Source organism: Malus domestica, chromosome 04 (genome assembly GCF_042453785.1).
Source record: "Malus domestica chromosome 04, GDT2T_hap1".
NCBI classification, from domain to species: Eukaryota; Viridiplantae; Streptophyta; class Magnoliopsida; order Rosales; family Rosaceae; genus Malus; species Malus domestica.
Window position 1 is genome coordinate 27,436,336 of NC_091664.1, and position 16,207 is coordinate 27,452,542.

Below are 16,207 nucleotides of genomic sequence, written 5' to 3' on the forward strand. Positions count from 1 at the left end.
CGGAGGATCCAATTCCAAAAGTCGACCAACAGATGGAGATGGACAATGAAGACCGTCTTCTTGACATCGAAACAAGAATCCTCACTTACCATAGACCTTTCTCTAAATCATGAGCGGGAATAAACCCTAAACCCTATCATCACAGTGGTTTGGTCTAAAACTAAACTATGCGTCAAATTCAAAGGATTATTTCCCATCACAGTTAAAAATTCCAATCTTGAGATTTTTGGAGCATGAGCCTCGAATACAAATTTTCTCAAAAGACATTCTAATACAAATTTACGGCATTAAAATGACCAAGCTAGCCGTCGCTACCATCATATCGCTACCCAGCACCATGCCTTGCTGCTCCACCACCTGCCACGGCACCGCAGCTCTGCCGCACCAACACTGCAATGACAATCCAATTTGTGGCTTGTTGATTTTGATTTCTTCAGTTAATGGTTTTGCTAATTTTAACTGGGCAGTTGCCTGGAGAAAGCAGAATCATGACTAACTTCAAAACCAACAAACCCATTGGAAGATTCCAATGGTGCGACAAGGCAATATTGGTGGAGCAGCAAGGCTCTGTGCTGGTGTGAAGGTATGATCCGACTCGTTTGATCGCTTAGGGAGTTATTTTCACGCTAAAAATAGGATGCATTTGGTGAGTAGTGTTATTGTTGCACGCGTAGAAAATCCCATGTCCGTTTTTTGCATGTAAAAGTTTTGGTCTATAAAATCCCATGCAGATACCAATCCTAGGGCAAATTCTTTAGCACACTAAGATATATTCCTTTATAGTACTCCAACTACGTGCTTACCATCATGGCTCTTCTCATCACAAACCAAGGCCACTCCCTCCGCTTGGCCTCATTTCTCATGCTAATTTTGGCCTTCTGCTCCTCGAAGGCATTTTGTAGTCGCCAACTTTATGGCGACAACGAAATCACGGTTGTCAGGCATGAGGAGTGGATGGCTCAACATGGACGCACTTATAACGATGCACAAGAGAAGGAGATGCGCCACAACATATTCAAGAACAATGTGGAATTTGTACAAGCTTTTAACAAAAACAAGGAGGGAAAAAAGTACACGCTGAGTGTCAATAAGTTTGCGGACAAAACTAACGAGGAAATTCGGCCAATGCGCAACGGCTACAAGAGAAAGCAACGTTCAGGGCTCATGTCCGACTCTTTGATAACATCTCCTTTTCGATATGGAAATGTCAGTAATGTGCCATCTTCTGTGGATTGGAGATTGTCTGGCGCTGTGACCGCGGTCAAGAACCAAGGATATGAGTGTGGTATGCATGAATTCTTACCTAATATCTAGTTATCTACACGAAATTATACATGCGTTTAACGTAATTTTTTTCTTCTAATATATACTGAGTATATGCAGACAACGTAAGATGTTTACGTTGCCAATTTTCAATTTAATCAATGGTTTTAGTTTCAATGACAACTTATCTAATTCGATGATGTCTTAATTCAATGATGCTACATTGTATGACAATGACAAGATAACAATTTATCTAATTCAATGATATTTACAGGGTGTTGTTGGGCGTTCGCATCAGTAGCAACTATAGAAGGGCTTAACAAACTCAAAACAAGAAACTTAATTCCACTATCCGAACAAGAGCTAGTTGATTGTGACACGAGCAGTTACAATCACGGATGCAATGGCGGTAATTCAAAGGTTGTATATGACTACATGATCAACCGCAACAGGAGCCTTGCAACTGAAGATAATTACCCTTACCAGGCTAAAGATGGAGGAATTTGCAAAACTGCTAGTGCTGCTCCTGCATCTGGTGCCATAACCATAACCGGCTACGAGAATGTGCCTGCAAACAACGAAGATGCATTGTTGAAGGCTGTTGCGAACCAGCCGGTTTCTGTTGCCATTGATATTGACGCAGAGGAATTCAAGTATTATTCGGGTGGTGTGTACACTGGACCATGTGGTACAAACTTAAGCCATGAAGTGACTGCAGTCGGGTACGGTACTAGTAATGATGGGACCAAGTATTGGCTGCTCAAGAATTCTTGGGGCAAAGATTGGGGAGAGGGTGGATACATGAGATTACAAAGAGACGTGCCCGCCAAGGAAGGGTTATGCGGCATTGCTATGGAAGCTACTTATCCAACCGCATAATAACTTAAACCACCTGCAACATCCGCATGCTGCTAATTAATTTGTGATAAGTGTGATGGTTTAATTAAATTTGCTGATTTATTATTTTCTTTATGTTTCTTGTTCATCGGTTGTAAAGTGCCGTTGTTTATAAATTAATGGATAATAATTGCTTTGAATTACATTCATGTTGGTATTTCCATTATACCTCAATTAATCCAAAACCGTCATGAAATTTAGAACCTGAAATTGTGTATGTGAAATGTGGAGATTCCGTTTGGTGACATGAACTTTATTTTGCTTGATTCTTTGATTTTAATGTTTCCAGTCAAATACCGTTTCGCCATGAAAAAAAAAGTTCCCAGAAAAATATCCAGAACACAAAAATGTTCAAGTCAAATAAACAACAATGAGGATGAAGTAAACTATCAAATCAAATACTGCATAAAAAATTAATATAAAATATAATACAATTGTAGTGCAAGATGTAAAGATCACAAAAGGAGGGTCTTACAAATAAAAAACATCATAAATGGTAGAACATAAATGAGCTATATTTTTAATACATACGATAAATGAGCTATATTTTTAATAAACAAGTTTTTGTTTTTATTTTTGAAATTAAACCCATTTTACACCCTAATAAAGATGGGGGAGTTTATTGCACGTGTAGAAAATTCTTGGCCATTTTGCTTTGCATGTAAGATTTTGTGTATAAAATGCCACGCCATGCTGAATGTGTGTCGTATACCAAGGTAACTTATCTAAAGTACTCCAAGTGCTTACCAATATCATGGCTCTACTCCTCACAAACCAAGGCCAATCCCTCGCCTTATTTCTGGTTCTCGTTTTGGGCTTCTGCTCCTCCCAAGCTTTTTGTAGTCGTCAACTTTCTGATGACGAAAAAATCATGTTGGAGAGGCACAAGGAGTGGATGGCTCGACATGGACGTGTTTACAAGGATGCACAAGAGAAGGACAGGCGTTACAACACATTCAAGTCCAATGTGGAGTTTATAAAAGGCTTTAACAAGAAGAGCGAAAACAAGTACAGGCTCGACATCAATAAGTTTGCAGACCTAACTAACGAGGAATTTCAGGCGATGAGTCAAGGCTACAAGAGGATACACCTCCCCGAAATCATGTCCAACTCTTCCAAAGCAGCTCCGGATAACAATTTTCGATATGAAAATGTCACCGATGTGCCAATATCTAAGGATTATTTTTCAATTGGCGCTGTGACCACCGTCAAATACCAAGGGCAATGTGGTAAGCATGCAAGATTAAGCTATCTCTATGAGGTTTTACTTTCATAGATCATGCAATATGTGTTCTTGTTTGATAGTTTGAAAACACAAGATGCTTGTGTTTCCAAAATCTGAACCTGGATAGCGCATTCAACCAATAATTATTATGTTTATAGTCGATATGGCCCCGGTCAGAAGCCAAGGTTATGACTGTGGTATGCATGCATTAAGCAATTTCTAGACATTTGCACGAGATAATACATGCATGTAATGTAATTTTTTTTTTCTTATACTGATTATATTAAGACAGTGTACAATGTTTATGTTATGTTGCCAAATTTTCAATTTAAGGGGCTTTTAGAGATGAGGGTTTGTCAAAGATTATTTTTAGAATATAACTTGGAAGGTTTTCAATATCTAAAAATGATCTTTTATTCTAATGCATTATGACATGTCACTTATAATAAAACCACATGTTTTACTACTATTAACAAGAATGCCATATTTATTGTCTACAATGTAACCTCCACCATCAAAGTTTTAAATGGTAACCGGAGATTCATTATCACCCATAACATCCATCTTCATTGTCTAAAAAATGCTATCTTTATTGTCTATAACTACCTACTTCTTTTTATTTATTTTATTTTTATATTTATTTAAATTTGATATTGGGTGAAGAATGCACTAATTTAGGTCCGATAGTTTCGGTATAGTCAATTAGGTACGTTATATAGTTTAGGTATGATAGATTCGGCACGGTCAATTTGGTTCGATTAGTATTTTTTATGTTTTAGTTCACTAGGTTTGATAAATTAGGTACGTTATATAGTTTAGGTCTAATAGATTTGGTACAGTCAATTTGGTTCCAATTTGTATTTTTATGTTTTAGTTCAGGAGGTCCGATAGATTCAGTATGATCAATTTGGAATGGTTTGTATTTTTTATGTTTTAGTTCATTAGATAGATTAAATCTGATCAATTTGATACTTTAGTTATGATTTACAAAATGCTTTTCAATTTTTTTGTATGTTTGAATCCCTTAAAAGGGTAATATAGACAAACTACAATAAATTCATAAAAAAAGTAATTAAAATATGACATGGAATATATAAGCTGACATGGACACGAGTCAAGGGACTATTGTTAGTTTTCATCTTACATACGGTACTATTAAAAACATGGTCTTTTTTAGGGATTAAAATGAAGTTTTTAAACAATTTATATAACTCAATGATATTTACAGGATGTTGTTGGGCGTTCGCATCAGTGGCAACCGTAGAAGGGCTAAACAAACTCAAAACAGGAAACCTAATTTCACTATCAGAACAAGAGCTAATTGATTGTGACACGAATAGCTACGATCACGGCTGCGATGGAGGTAATTCAAAGGTTGCGTATGACTACATGATCAAACTCAACAAAGGCCTTGCAACTGAAGATAATTACCCTTACCAGGCTAAAGATGGAGGAATTTGCAGAACTACTACTGTTGCTCCTGCATCTGGTGCCATAACCATAACCGGCTACGAGAATGTGCCTGCAAACAACGAAGATGCATTGTTGAAGGCTGTTGCGAACCAGCCGGTTTCTGTTGCCATTGATATTAACGCAAAGGAATTCAAGTATTATTCGAGTGGCGTGTACACTGGACCATGTGGTACAAACTTAACCCATGAAGTGACTGCAGTTGGGTACGGTACTAGTAATGATGGGACTAAGTATTGGCTGCTCAAGAATTCTTGGGGTAAAGAGTGGGGGGAGAGTGGATACCTTAGATTACAAAGAGATGTGCCCGCCAAGGAAGGTCTATGTGGCATTGCTATGGAAGCTACCTATCCAACCGCATGATAACTTAAAAGGAGTTTTTTTTATAACTTTAATTCTTGAAAAAGATTGAAATTCAATAAGAACTTGATGTTAGATTTTTTATTTTTTTTAAATTGAAACGATAGCGGTTTTATTTTTATTAAGAATACGACATACAATCATCCAAAAAGCTACCCTGGATTAATTTCAAAGGTTCCTTGAACCAATGGAAACTAGAAGAAAATTCTAAGACCTACGTGGCCATTCTATGGACCACACCATTAGCGGAACGACTAACATGATAAATTTTGGAGGACCCAAAACCTCCCAGGCACTCCCGTACATCATCCAACAATAAATCCGAAGAGGAGGACCCACGCTTCAAACTCCCAACCCCTTGAACCCAAATCAAATCTCAGTAAATCGAATCACACGGTTACAAAAAAAAAAAATAATAATAAATAAATAAAATTACCCTTTTGACTCACCATTAGTGACAACTTGGAGATCTCCCTAACTTTCTCCATTGGCATTGCAAGCTGCAACTTCCCATTCGCAACATAAGCGATATGCGAGGGCCAATCTTCCAACCCGTCAAATATATGCGTAGCGTAAACGATCGTATACATGTTAGAACTGAGTAAAAACTACAAACAAATTGAAAGATGGAGGATTCAAGTCCCACAGCTCTGTGAATTGACCTCCATTACAAGCAAATAGTCCAATTTCCTCACATAATCACACACCTCAAACAAATTACAATCCCAAAACTTCACGATCCACCGGATGCATCTTCTAATTCTGTTGTCATCCGCGCCCAGAAGAACGAAGAACACCAAGACTCAGACTGAGGATACCTCCACAGTGGTTTTTGAGTCGTAAAGTATCTATTATTGCCTGATAACTCTGTTTGAGCTGAAGATAAAGTTCTCTTCTCCGGCAATGGTGGAAGTCAGGCGTCCGGCTGCCCAACCATTGTTCGCTGAACAAACATCACTGCTTCCCTCATTTGGTTGCTCAAACTCCGGAAGACCCTTCGCCTTTCTCTCCTTCCTTCTCTTCCTCTCCTCCTCACACTCCTTCCGCAGCCAACTCTCGACTGTCCTCTGCAAACCGAACCCAAATCCAATATCAGTAAATCGAATCATACAATTACGAATAAAATTTAAATTACCCTTTTAACGCACCATTAGGGACAACCTGAAGATCTCCCCAACTTTCTCCATCAGCATTGCTAGCTGCAACTTCCCATTCGCAACATAAGCGATATGCGAGGGCCAAATATATGCGTAGCGTAAATGATCGTGGCGCCTCGTTCTTCGCATTCCTTCCTTAAGAACTTGAGAAGGTCAGCTCTTGCTAGGACATCGAGGTCCACCGTTATCTCGTCTAGCAGAAGAACCTATTGGTCTCAGACACAAATCATCAAACACTTGGCGTGCGTAAAAAAAATACACCATCAAAACTGTTAAAAATGGACTTTGACTACCTTGTATGGCTTGAGCAGACCCATACAGATTTGCACTCATCTTCTCTGACCATCGGACACCTTGTGCAACTGCCATGAAAGATCAATATCCAAAACCTTTATCAGCTCTGATCTCCTTTGTGGGTCGATCCCCGCCACCCCATTGATCAACTTATCGGCCGAAACGTCCATTTGAATCGGGACATCAAACCCGGCGAACGCTACATCTCGCCGCCACTCTCCGCCGAGGTACGAGAGGTCGCCGGAGCCGGTCAAGGCTGTGTCGTGAAACGCCGACCTTCCGAGCGCACGCGAACCATGCGGGGCTCGACCATGTGCTTGCCGCCCAGGATCTTCAAGATCGTGGTTTTCCCCGCGCCGTTGGATCCGACGAGCAGGCATCGGTCACCGGCGTTGAGGGTGAGATTGAAGTCCTCGATCAGCGGCTTAGATCCCGGCAGCGGGTGGCCGTTAATTCCTGGGCAGGTGAATTTTAAGCCATTGATCTCGATCGATGGCTCGGAGTTTAGTTTCACACCCATTGTCGATGAATTTTTAGAGAGAGAGAGATGAGATTAGGAGAGAGCAAGTGTGCCGACACGAAAGAGTCGTTAAAGCTTTCGGCGATGGACGAGTTTGGTTGTCGACTCGGTGGACACAAACTCCGAACTCGGTAGTTGGTAGTTGGTAGTTTGCCATGTCATCCAATGACAAGCAGACACGTTGCTGCTACTCACACAGGCAAATAAGGGTTGGGCGCCAACAAACTTGGAGGCTCCGGATCCGATCTCCGGGTTCGGGTCGGACCCAACTTCTAGGTTACGAGTCTTCTCTCCTAACTCTTGAATCTGGACTGAAGGTGTTTTTCTTGGATTCCGAAATAGACCTTGGAAATGGCGGCAATTTACAGTCTCTACGTCATCAACAAATCAGGCGGCTTGATCTACTAGAAGGTCACAAAACCCTAAGAGATTTCAATTTTCTCATTTATTTTCCTTTGTTTTCTCAACAACCAAACATGAAAGTTATCGAATTTCGATTGCTGTGTTTAGGACTAATTTGCAATTGAAATTTAGAAGTCTCACTTAAATTTAATTGATTTCAAATTTGCAGATTGTAAGGTTTGTATATAATGTAGAAGGTAAAGTTAGTGAGCCTTTGAATTGGATGAGCTTAAGTTGAGAAGATTTTTGTTTTGTTTCAGAGTTGGATGAGCCTTTGAATTGACTGTACTTTGGCTCCATTCACCTTTCAAGATATTTAGGGGTGGTTTGGGAGTGAGGTGCTTAAAAAAAAAAGCACCCATGAAAAAAAGCTGTGAGGGTTTTAGGTGTTTGGTAAATTGAAAAAAAATGGCTTATTTTGGAAGCTGCTGTGAGAATAAGCTGAAATCAAAGAAAAAAGTTGAAGTTGCTATTTGCAGCTTTGGAAAACTGGTTATTTTTCAAAGCACACGGAGCTACAGTGCTCCTTTAATGAAAAAACTCACTATCAGACTGCTTTTTTTTCCAAAAGTACTTTTACAAAAAAGTTTACCAAACACTCTGCTGATTTATTTTACAGCCGCTTATTCTCACATCAGCTTTTTTTCAAAGCACAGCAATACCAAACCAGCCCTTAATAACCGGATCCATCTAGCATATTGCTTCATTAGTTTCCTTGAGGAATCCCTCTATAACACTAATATGCTCATGCATGCATTTTTGTTTACTTTTTCAAAAGCGCTGCCAAGAACAATTCTCAGTTAAATGCATTAATTTGAAATAAATTTAAAAAAAAAAGAGCACAAACTTGTATTTCTGTTTGCTACTCCAACTGAAAATTCACGTACTTTTGCTCTTTGGATTAGAGAGTATTGTTTATTCATTGTATACAATTACACCTATAAATGTTAGTTATACTAATTAGTTAGACCAACTCCAATGGTGGGCTAAAAGCCAAATTATCCCCCAAAATTTCCCCCCAAACCCAATCCAACCTAAGGAGAATTTTTGGGCTAAATGCTAAATGCTAAACTAAGGCCAAATTCCCCCCAAAATGTAGCTCAGAAATCGGAATTTAAAATTTTCAATATTTATCAGAATTTAATTTTTTTTTAGATTAAAATGTTCATAAAATTAATTTACGATAGTCTACATATTTATTTATTTAAAAAAAAATTAATTTAACAAAAAAAATAGCCTAAGTTCATTCTTTAATAATCCCGTGCTAAAATTTTAGGCTAGAACGGTTGGAGCAGAAAAACTATTTCTGAACTAAAAAGTTAAATTTTTCGGACTAAAATATTTAATTTTTAGCTCAACCATTAAAGATGATCTTAAGGTAGTACGGTAGTGTGCTCTCCGTATTGGCACTCAAATTTCAAACACCGCCCCGCACGTAAATAATAATAGTGTGAAGATCACCTTATAAGAAAAATGGATACATCCGTACTCGTTTAGAGGATTTTGGGAAGAAACACAATGGGTAAATGACAGAAATGTCAAAAGATGACACTTGTCTACTCATACCAATACCATTGTCATTTTCCTCCAAAGATTCAAGGGCAGCCGAAAAGAAAGAGATTGAGGACATACTTAATAAAGTCATCGTAATTGGTTGAAAAGACATTTATATTGTCGAAGGGAAGTACTGGATGTCTTTTCCAACTTTTGATTGTCCCCTTTTCTGATCCCATGTCACTTATCAACCGACAATTAGTAGGCAATCGTTAGACATTCGATTTTTTCACGTTTAAATGTTAATCAAATTTCAGTCTGATAATCACTGCCTCAATGTCTAGTCGGGTTGCATATCGTAATTTTGTTACTTGTGGTCTAAGGTGGAAAGTCACGTTTTCCCATTGGGCCCATTCGTCATTTTACAATATTATTCAGAGATCTTGAAGACGTTATCTAATTAGTATCAACATCAAATAAATGTAGGGAATTAGTTGGGCAGTTTTAGAGAGGATTATGGCCCTTGATGAGGCGTGACATAAGCTCCAAATTAATTAAAGATAAAACACATTTCAGAAAGAAAAAAAAAATACAAACGGGTATTAACAAACGGGCATTCATATTTTTTCAACCTACACTGTTTTGTCTTTTGTCTCATACACAAAGAAAATCCTAGTGTTCTAGTAAATGAATCATGTGGAATGATCCATGTGATTGTGATTGCATGAGGTCTAGGTTTGAAAATTTGAGTTTGATTTCAATTTTACAAAAATAAAACTCCCCTCGTGAAAGAGTAAAATGAGAACAATCAATAATATATTAGGAAATAGATGGTCCTCATATGTATTAAACTCACACAACTATAGTAAGTGTTACAGTTTTATCAAATATTCAGAGAGACGGGTCACTGGCCCACTCCTAATTGCACAGATATTATAACCGTTAATCAATCTATTGTTAGGTGTTGCCTTTTATTACAAAAAGCTCGACATTATTAAGAATGAAACCATACACTTATATATTGTTTTTTATTTTCTCAATTCCTCGATGTGAGATTTATATTCAACATGTCATCTCATGTGGGACCACAACAGAATGGACCACACGTGCACCAATCCCACATTGCACATTAAGCGTAGAAGCATGGTGTTACATTAAACCCAATAATGCGGCCACAATACATACCCACGATCACACCCACTATTTATCTATATCAGATATTCAGAAAGACGGGCCATCCACCCACTCTTAACCATATATGTATTGTCTCAACTTAATTCCTTATTATTATGTGTTATGTTTTATTTTCTCAATTCTAAGACTTTATGTTCAATAAGTTCTTCATGATTTTTTTATAGAAATATTCATACTTTTCTGATTTTATATGTTTAGTAAACATATAAAAATTAATAAGAGATGAGTCATTTTGATAAATCACATTTTAATAATCAAGGAGTAAGATTATATCACTTAAACAAGCTATGCGCATGAAGTAGACATCCTCAAAATTGCAAAGAATAAGAATATTGGTGCGTGCAAAAGACAAAAAATGATTAATTTATTTATTTTGTTAAAATAAACTATTATTATCCCATTTCTTTTTATAGGACTTGGATTGTCTGTTCTCCTCATCCCATACATTTCCTATGTCCTCTTATATTCTGTAGTCACGGTTAAGCCACGTCAACATTTTATATTCCCATTACTTTTTGTTTTATTATTTTATTAATATAAAATGTTAACGTGGCTTAACAGTGATTACCGAATATAAAATAATATAAAAGCGTATGAAAAAGGTATAGGATGGAAAGTTAGACAATCCAAGACCCTTTTGATAACAAGCAGGGACAATACGTAACGTTTTGCACGTCCACTTTCCACCGACAGAAGTTTGTAACCAAACGAAGAATACCAACCTCTAATCTCATCACACGACAGTCACACCCTCCTCGCCACGTGGAAAATCACAGATACGTGGCGCCTGGATATAGTAACGCGGGGTCCACCTACTAAAACCGAATTACTTTTTCACCCCAACTTTTACACTTTTAGGATATTTTATAGGAAATTCTACACTTTAAACTTTCTATATTAAAAAAGAAAAGTACACTTGTAACTTATGAGGAATGTAGAACGAGATTTTTGAAGTGTCAATAACACTTTCTTATTCTATAGAACTGGCCCCTGAATATCTTACGTGTCCCGCAACCGCAAGGGGAGATGCCATGTGGCCGCGCCGTTTCTAGTTATGTTAGTTGGTCCAAATTAAAACGCGTTTAAGGCTAATTAGCACACAGATACTAATTTGGTGTGGCAGCTTAAGACAGTGGGCCCGGGCGTCCCCTTTACTTTATTTAGGAAAGATCCTTATGCCTGATACCCTCACCTGATAACAGATTATGCCCAATAGCCCCTTTACTTACGTCCAAGTGCTTGGGCATTGCAGTTCTTTTGAGTGTCCACCACTACACTATTTTGACCCACTTCGTAATAAAATAGGAAAAAGAAATTACGAAAAATGTTTTTAAATTTGAGAATATTCGGTTAGATATTTTTGGAGAAGCTTCTATTCTTGAAATTTCTACTTTCCGTCTCTAATCTTTTCTCTAGCTCTATATATATTGCCATCCTCTCTCGATTTCTCCCTCACAAATTACAAGTAGCTAGGGTTCTGCAGAAATGGCTGGCTTTAGCGCCTACATGCCATTCATGGCTATGGTGTTGGTTCAAGCGAGCTATGCAGGAATGAACATTATTTCAAAGCTTGCTATTGAATCTAACATGGACCCTCTTGTTCTTGTTGCTTATCGTCAAGTTTTCGCGGCCGTTGCCATTGCTCCCTTAGCTTATTTGTTGGAATGGTAAAGTGAACGTCTGTTAGTCTTGTTGCATGTCACTTAAATTCTCTTAGGGTTTGAGTTTGATTTCATGCACCAACGGCTCTTTCAAAAAATTTGTTTTCTTTCTGGTTTTTGTGGTCGAATGTTTTCCTTCTGTCGAACGCAAGTTTTAATGGAATATTTTTTGTCTCCTGCATGTACGTTGCTTAGTTTATTTGTGTCAAATAGTCTCAAATTTTCAATATATATGATATGTCTTGGCCTGGATTTTTCTATTATTCTTAAAAGAACAATTTTTGTTATACATAAACAGCTAAAATTTATGTTCGGTTTGTCTATGTTCACTGAAAAAAAATAGAAGAAAAGAGGAGAGAATAGATTGATCAGATTTTTATCTTCTTTACTTTTTGCTATTAACAAATAGATATTTAACTTTTGAAATGATATGTAAATTGTTTTTTCCTTTCGAGTAGCCATTTTTGCACTCATTTTTTATTATTATTTGCACTTTAAACTAAAATGGTTTGATACTTTCTCTGCACACATGAGGATTGATTTCATTATTGGATAATTTTGTTGAAGTGCCTAAGCCTTTCTTTCCTTCTTTCACTACTTTTTCTCCCAACTTTCGATCTAATTTTATTACTTGTGGATTTTAATTTTACTCAAATAAAAAGCACTTACCTTTTAATTAAAGGGAACTTTAACGAAAAGCATCCGGTACTGTTCACTTTAACGAAAAACCACATTTTTACACTAAAAAGTCAATTATAGTACTATTCACTTTACCCTTTATTTTGTCTTTATCATTAAAACTCAAAGTTTTCAAACCATTTTCATTAGTTTTACTTTTAATTTAAAAGTGGTTATTGGAAAATCCGAAGACTGAAAAACTCCGGTGAATGTATTTCATTAGGTCTGATTTTGGCATTGAGCTAGGCATGGATCAATTTTTTATTGTGACCGGAATACGGGTGGTAGACTATGTGAATATAATTGGTGAGAGATTTTATTTTTTAACTTATTAACTTTTTAATACACATATCCCATATTTTGTATAATGACACGTAATACACCATCCGTGTTCCAGTCACACGGAAAAATCTCCTCCTAGGCACGCAATAAACGCAAAAAGCTAGCCATGCATGGAAAGTGTGTCAACTTTCTTTTGCAGTGTGTCTTTTATGGGGGCTTAATTAAAGGAAAACTAATGAAAATGACTTGAAAAATCTTATTTGGCACTCCAAACTTTCTATAATTAGAAAGAAAAATACACTTATGAGAAGTGTAGAATGAGATTTTTGGAGTGCTAATATCAGTTATCTTAATTAATACTTTATAGAGATGATCTATAGATGGATCATATTAAAAAAATAAATGGTCTCCATTATGAAACTTTTACTGGTAAATACGTAGGTCGCAAAAGAGTGAATAAGGTGGTGTGCAAGTATTTTCTTAACAATAATATAAAAGCAAAAAAAAAAAGAAAGATATATGATAATTCATAATATATACCAGTTTCTTTAATTTTCTCATTACAATTTAGAGAAAATTTCTTTACACACATCATGTTTTATACGTTCTTTCTTAATTTCTAATAGGAAAACAAGACCCAAGATCACATTGCCTATTCTTTTCCAGACTTTTCTGTGCTCATTAACTGGGTAAGTGTGTTAATTTGTTCTTAATTTAATAATATGAAATATATTATGTAGATGTGCATCATTGCAAAACAGTTTATTCACTTAATTAAGTGTATTAACATGAATTAAAATGCAGGGCCACTGCAAATCAGGTTTTTTATTTTCTCGGTTTAAAGTCTTCGACCGCAACGATTGCATGCGCATTGACAAACACACTTCCAGCCATGACGTTTATCCTTGCAGTCATTTTCAGGTACCATATATAGATACTTTGTACTAATTAACATGTTTATCTTTTTAGTTTAATTAGTTATTAGTTATGTTTAACACTAATGGAATGTTTAATTTAATTTTGCAGACAAGAATCTGCAAAGCTCAAGAGCAAAGCAGGGATATCTAAGGTGATGGGAACAATTGTGTGTGTATCTGGAGCTATGTTAATTTCATTTTACCATGGACACATCATTGGTCTAGGTGAGTCCAAAATTCACTGGACATATGCTCAGAGAACGGGAGAGGCAAATTCCAGCACCAAATCAAGCTCCTTTATAGGCCCTCTATTTGTCATCTTAAGCACCTTAGGCTGGGTATTCTGGTTCATAATCCAAGTAAGTATCTCATCATCATCACCCTCTTGCATTTTCGTGTTTTATTAGTTTCTGCATGTATAGAAATAGGAATGATATGTACTCGTCTGATGACAATCAATGTTGTGATGAACATTGTCACCATTTAGGGGAGACGAACAAAAATAGACTCTAAAATTAGTGCTACAATTTTTATTTGGTTAAATTATAGCTATAGACGCTAATATATATTGGGAATTGTTTTATCATTGTTGAAATCGAATATTAGATGTTCCCGTCCTCCAATATAATTTCAGGCTAGAGTTGGGGAAAGCTTTCCAGCTCCTTATACAAGCACCACATTGATGTGTTTGATGGCCAGCTTTGAGTGCGGGATCATTGCTGTAATTGCTGATCACAAAGTGGCTTCATGGTCGCTAAAAGATCCCACGAGGCTTATTGCATCCCTCTATGCTGTATGCACTAACTCTTCTTTGCTTAAACTTATTCTTCAATTATTAATCATTAGATTAGCTAATTAATTAATACTAACTAATTCATGAGCATAATAACTAATGTTTACAGGGAATTATGGGTTCTGCACTAGCATTCTTCCTCTCTTCATGGAGTATTCAGCGAAAAGGCCCTCTTTACGTGTCGGTGTTTAGTCCCTTGCGCCTCATTATTGTTGCCATTGCAAGCTGGGGTTTGCTTGAGGAGAAATTATACGTTGGAACGTATGTATACAGACAGTTTCGGTTTCATTATTTTGCAATGAGCTAAACCAAATTTCCTATTAATTAATTGACTTGGATAATATCATGTTAAGATGCTAATTAGCTTGGTTCATGTTTTACTTGATTTAGTGCTGTAGGGTCGGTTTTGATTGTTGCCGGGCTCTATCTTGTTGTGGGGGAAGAATAAGGAGACGAAGGATGAGAAGCCAACAAAAGCAACAGGCATGACAAATATGACAGACCAGGCCAAGGCTTATGAGAAAAACGACTTGGAGCTGCAGCTGCAAGGGCATTCGGAAAGCAACCGTGACGTTATGGAATAGAGAGAGGAGATCGATCAAGACAACAGATTACAACACCAGATCCGAAAGCTCACAATCTGTTACATTGTATCTCTATGCCACCATTTCATTTCCATCAAGAAGTTGGTCCATGAAGAGTCCTCTCAGCACAATATATAGCATGGTAATATGTTGTATCAATCCACGCATCATGCATTTGGAAGTTTCTGTGATGAACTTTAATGAACCCTAATCTCATCTCATGTCAATCATTTATGTTACTTTGAACGATCAAACACCGCAACTTGTAGACTCAAGTGACTCATAGGAGGCGGAACACGAATGTCATCAACAACGAATGACCATCGTCTCGTTGTCCATATCTTATCAAGTGTTGAGAGTAAAATTTCACTCTTGTCGTTGTAGGGATTGTGGATGATGGCTTTGAGGTCCTTATCGTCCTTAGTGTAGGTGTCCTTGAAGATAGTCTGCTTGCAAAGGATAGTGTCGTTGTTGTTACTGTGCATGGAAATTGAAATTAGATGCTTGGCTACAAAGTTAGGGCTATTGATTAAATTTTGCAACGTCTTGCTTATGCATTTGAATCAGGTTAAAGATTTAGGTCACAATCTTAACAGGATTTGCACCATCATCTATTCAGGCAATTTGCATAACTTTACCGTCTCTCCTCTGATTTTTTTTATTTTTTTTATCTTCAAACTATATTCTGTTTGTAGGTGTCACATTATACATGCACACACATATCAACAAGTTTCATTTTACTATACGTCTGACTTTAATTAATTCAATTGTTGGACTGAGGAAATCTTAAAAATTAATACAATGGATGATCAATTTGAGATAATGTCACAGTAAGATTTTCAAAAAAATCCACACACTGAAAAATTTTGAAATTTTATGGGAGCAAATGAGTAGAGAAATGTGGACTAGTTTTGTTTTATTTTGGGGAGAGAGAGAAAAAAAGGTCAAAAACAACTCAATAAATTATTTACAAATAGTTTGAGTCTTATGGGCTCCGGTCATATCATCAAATAAAT

The 16,207-nt window shown here is 36.9% G+C and overlaps 3 protein-coding genes and 1 pseudogene across 3 annotated transcripts; 3 read left to right on the forward strand and 1 right to left on the reverse strand.

Annotated features, from left to right (window-relative positions):
* Positions 1 to 807: 807 nt before the first annotated feature.
* LOC103427726 (senescence-specific cysteine protease SAG12-like) lies at positions 808 to 2,142 on the forward strand. The gene is made up of 2 exons (XM_008365799.3): positions 808 to 1,285; positions 1,538 to 2,142. Exons 1-2 carry the CDS (start codon positions 808 to 810, stop codon positions 2,140 to 2,142), a joined length of 1,083 nt encoding a protein of 360 aa, XP_008364021.3.
* A 772-nt stretch (positions 2,143 to 2,914) lies between these two features.
* On the forward strand, positions 2,915 to 5,223 carry LOC103427725 (senescence-specific cysteine protease SAG39-like). The gene is made up of 2 exons (XM_008365797.3): positions 2,915 to 3,389; positions 4,614 to 5,223. The coding sequence occupies exons 1-2, from the start codon at positions 2,915 to 2,917 to the stop codon at positions 5,216 to 5,218; spliced, it is 1,080 nt and encodes a 359-aa protein (XP_008364019.3). The 3' UTR covers positions 5,219 to 5,223.
* A 556-nt stretch (positions 5,224 to 5,779) lies between these two features.
* On the reverse strand, positions 5,780 to 7,336 carry LOC103408606 (ABC transporter I family member 20-like; annotated as a pseudogene).
* Positions 7,337 to 11,778: 4,442 nt separating this feature from the next.
* On the forward strand, positions 11,779 to 15,200 carry LOC103434063 (WAT1-related protein At1g09380). Its single transcript, XM_008372372.3, is given in 8 exon segments — positions 11,779 to 11,943; positions 13,524 to 13,586; positions 13,702 to 13,818; positions 13,924 to 14,173; positions 14,449 to 14,607; positions 14,717 to 14,868; positions 14,998 to 15,033; positions 15,035 to 15,200. Coding segments are annotated over 8 exon segments (1,095 nt in total). The 5' UTR covers positions 11,779 to 11,782; the 3' UTR covers positions 15,192 to 15,200.
* The last annotated feature ends 1,007 nt before the right edge of the window (positions 15,201 to 16,207 follow it).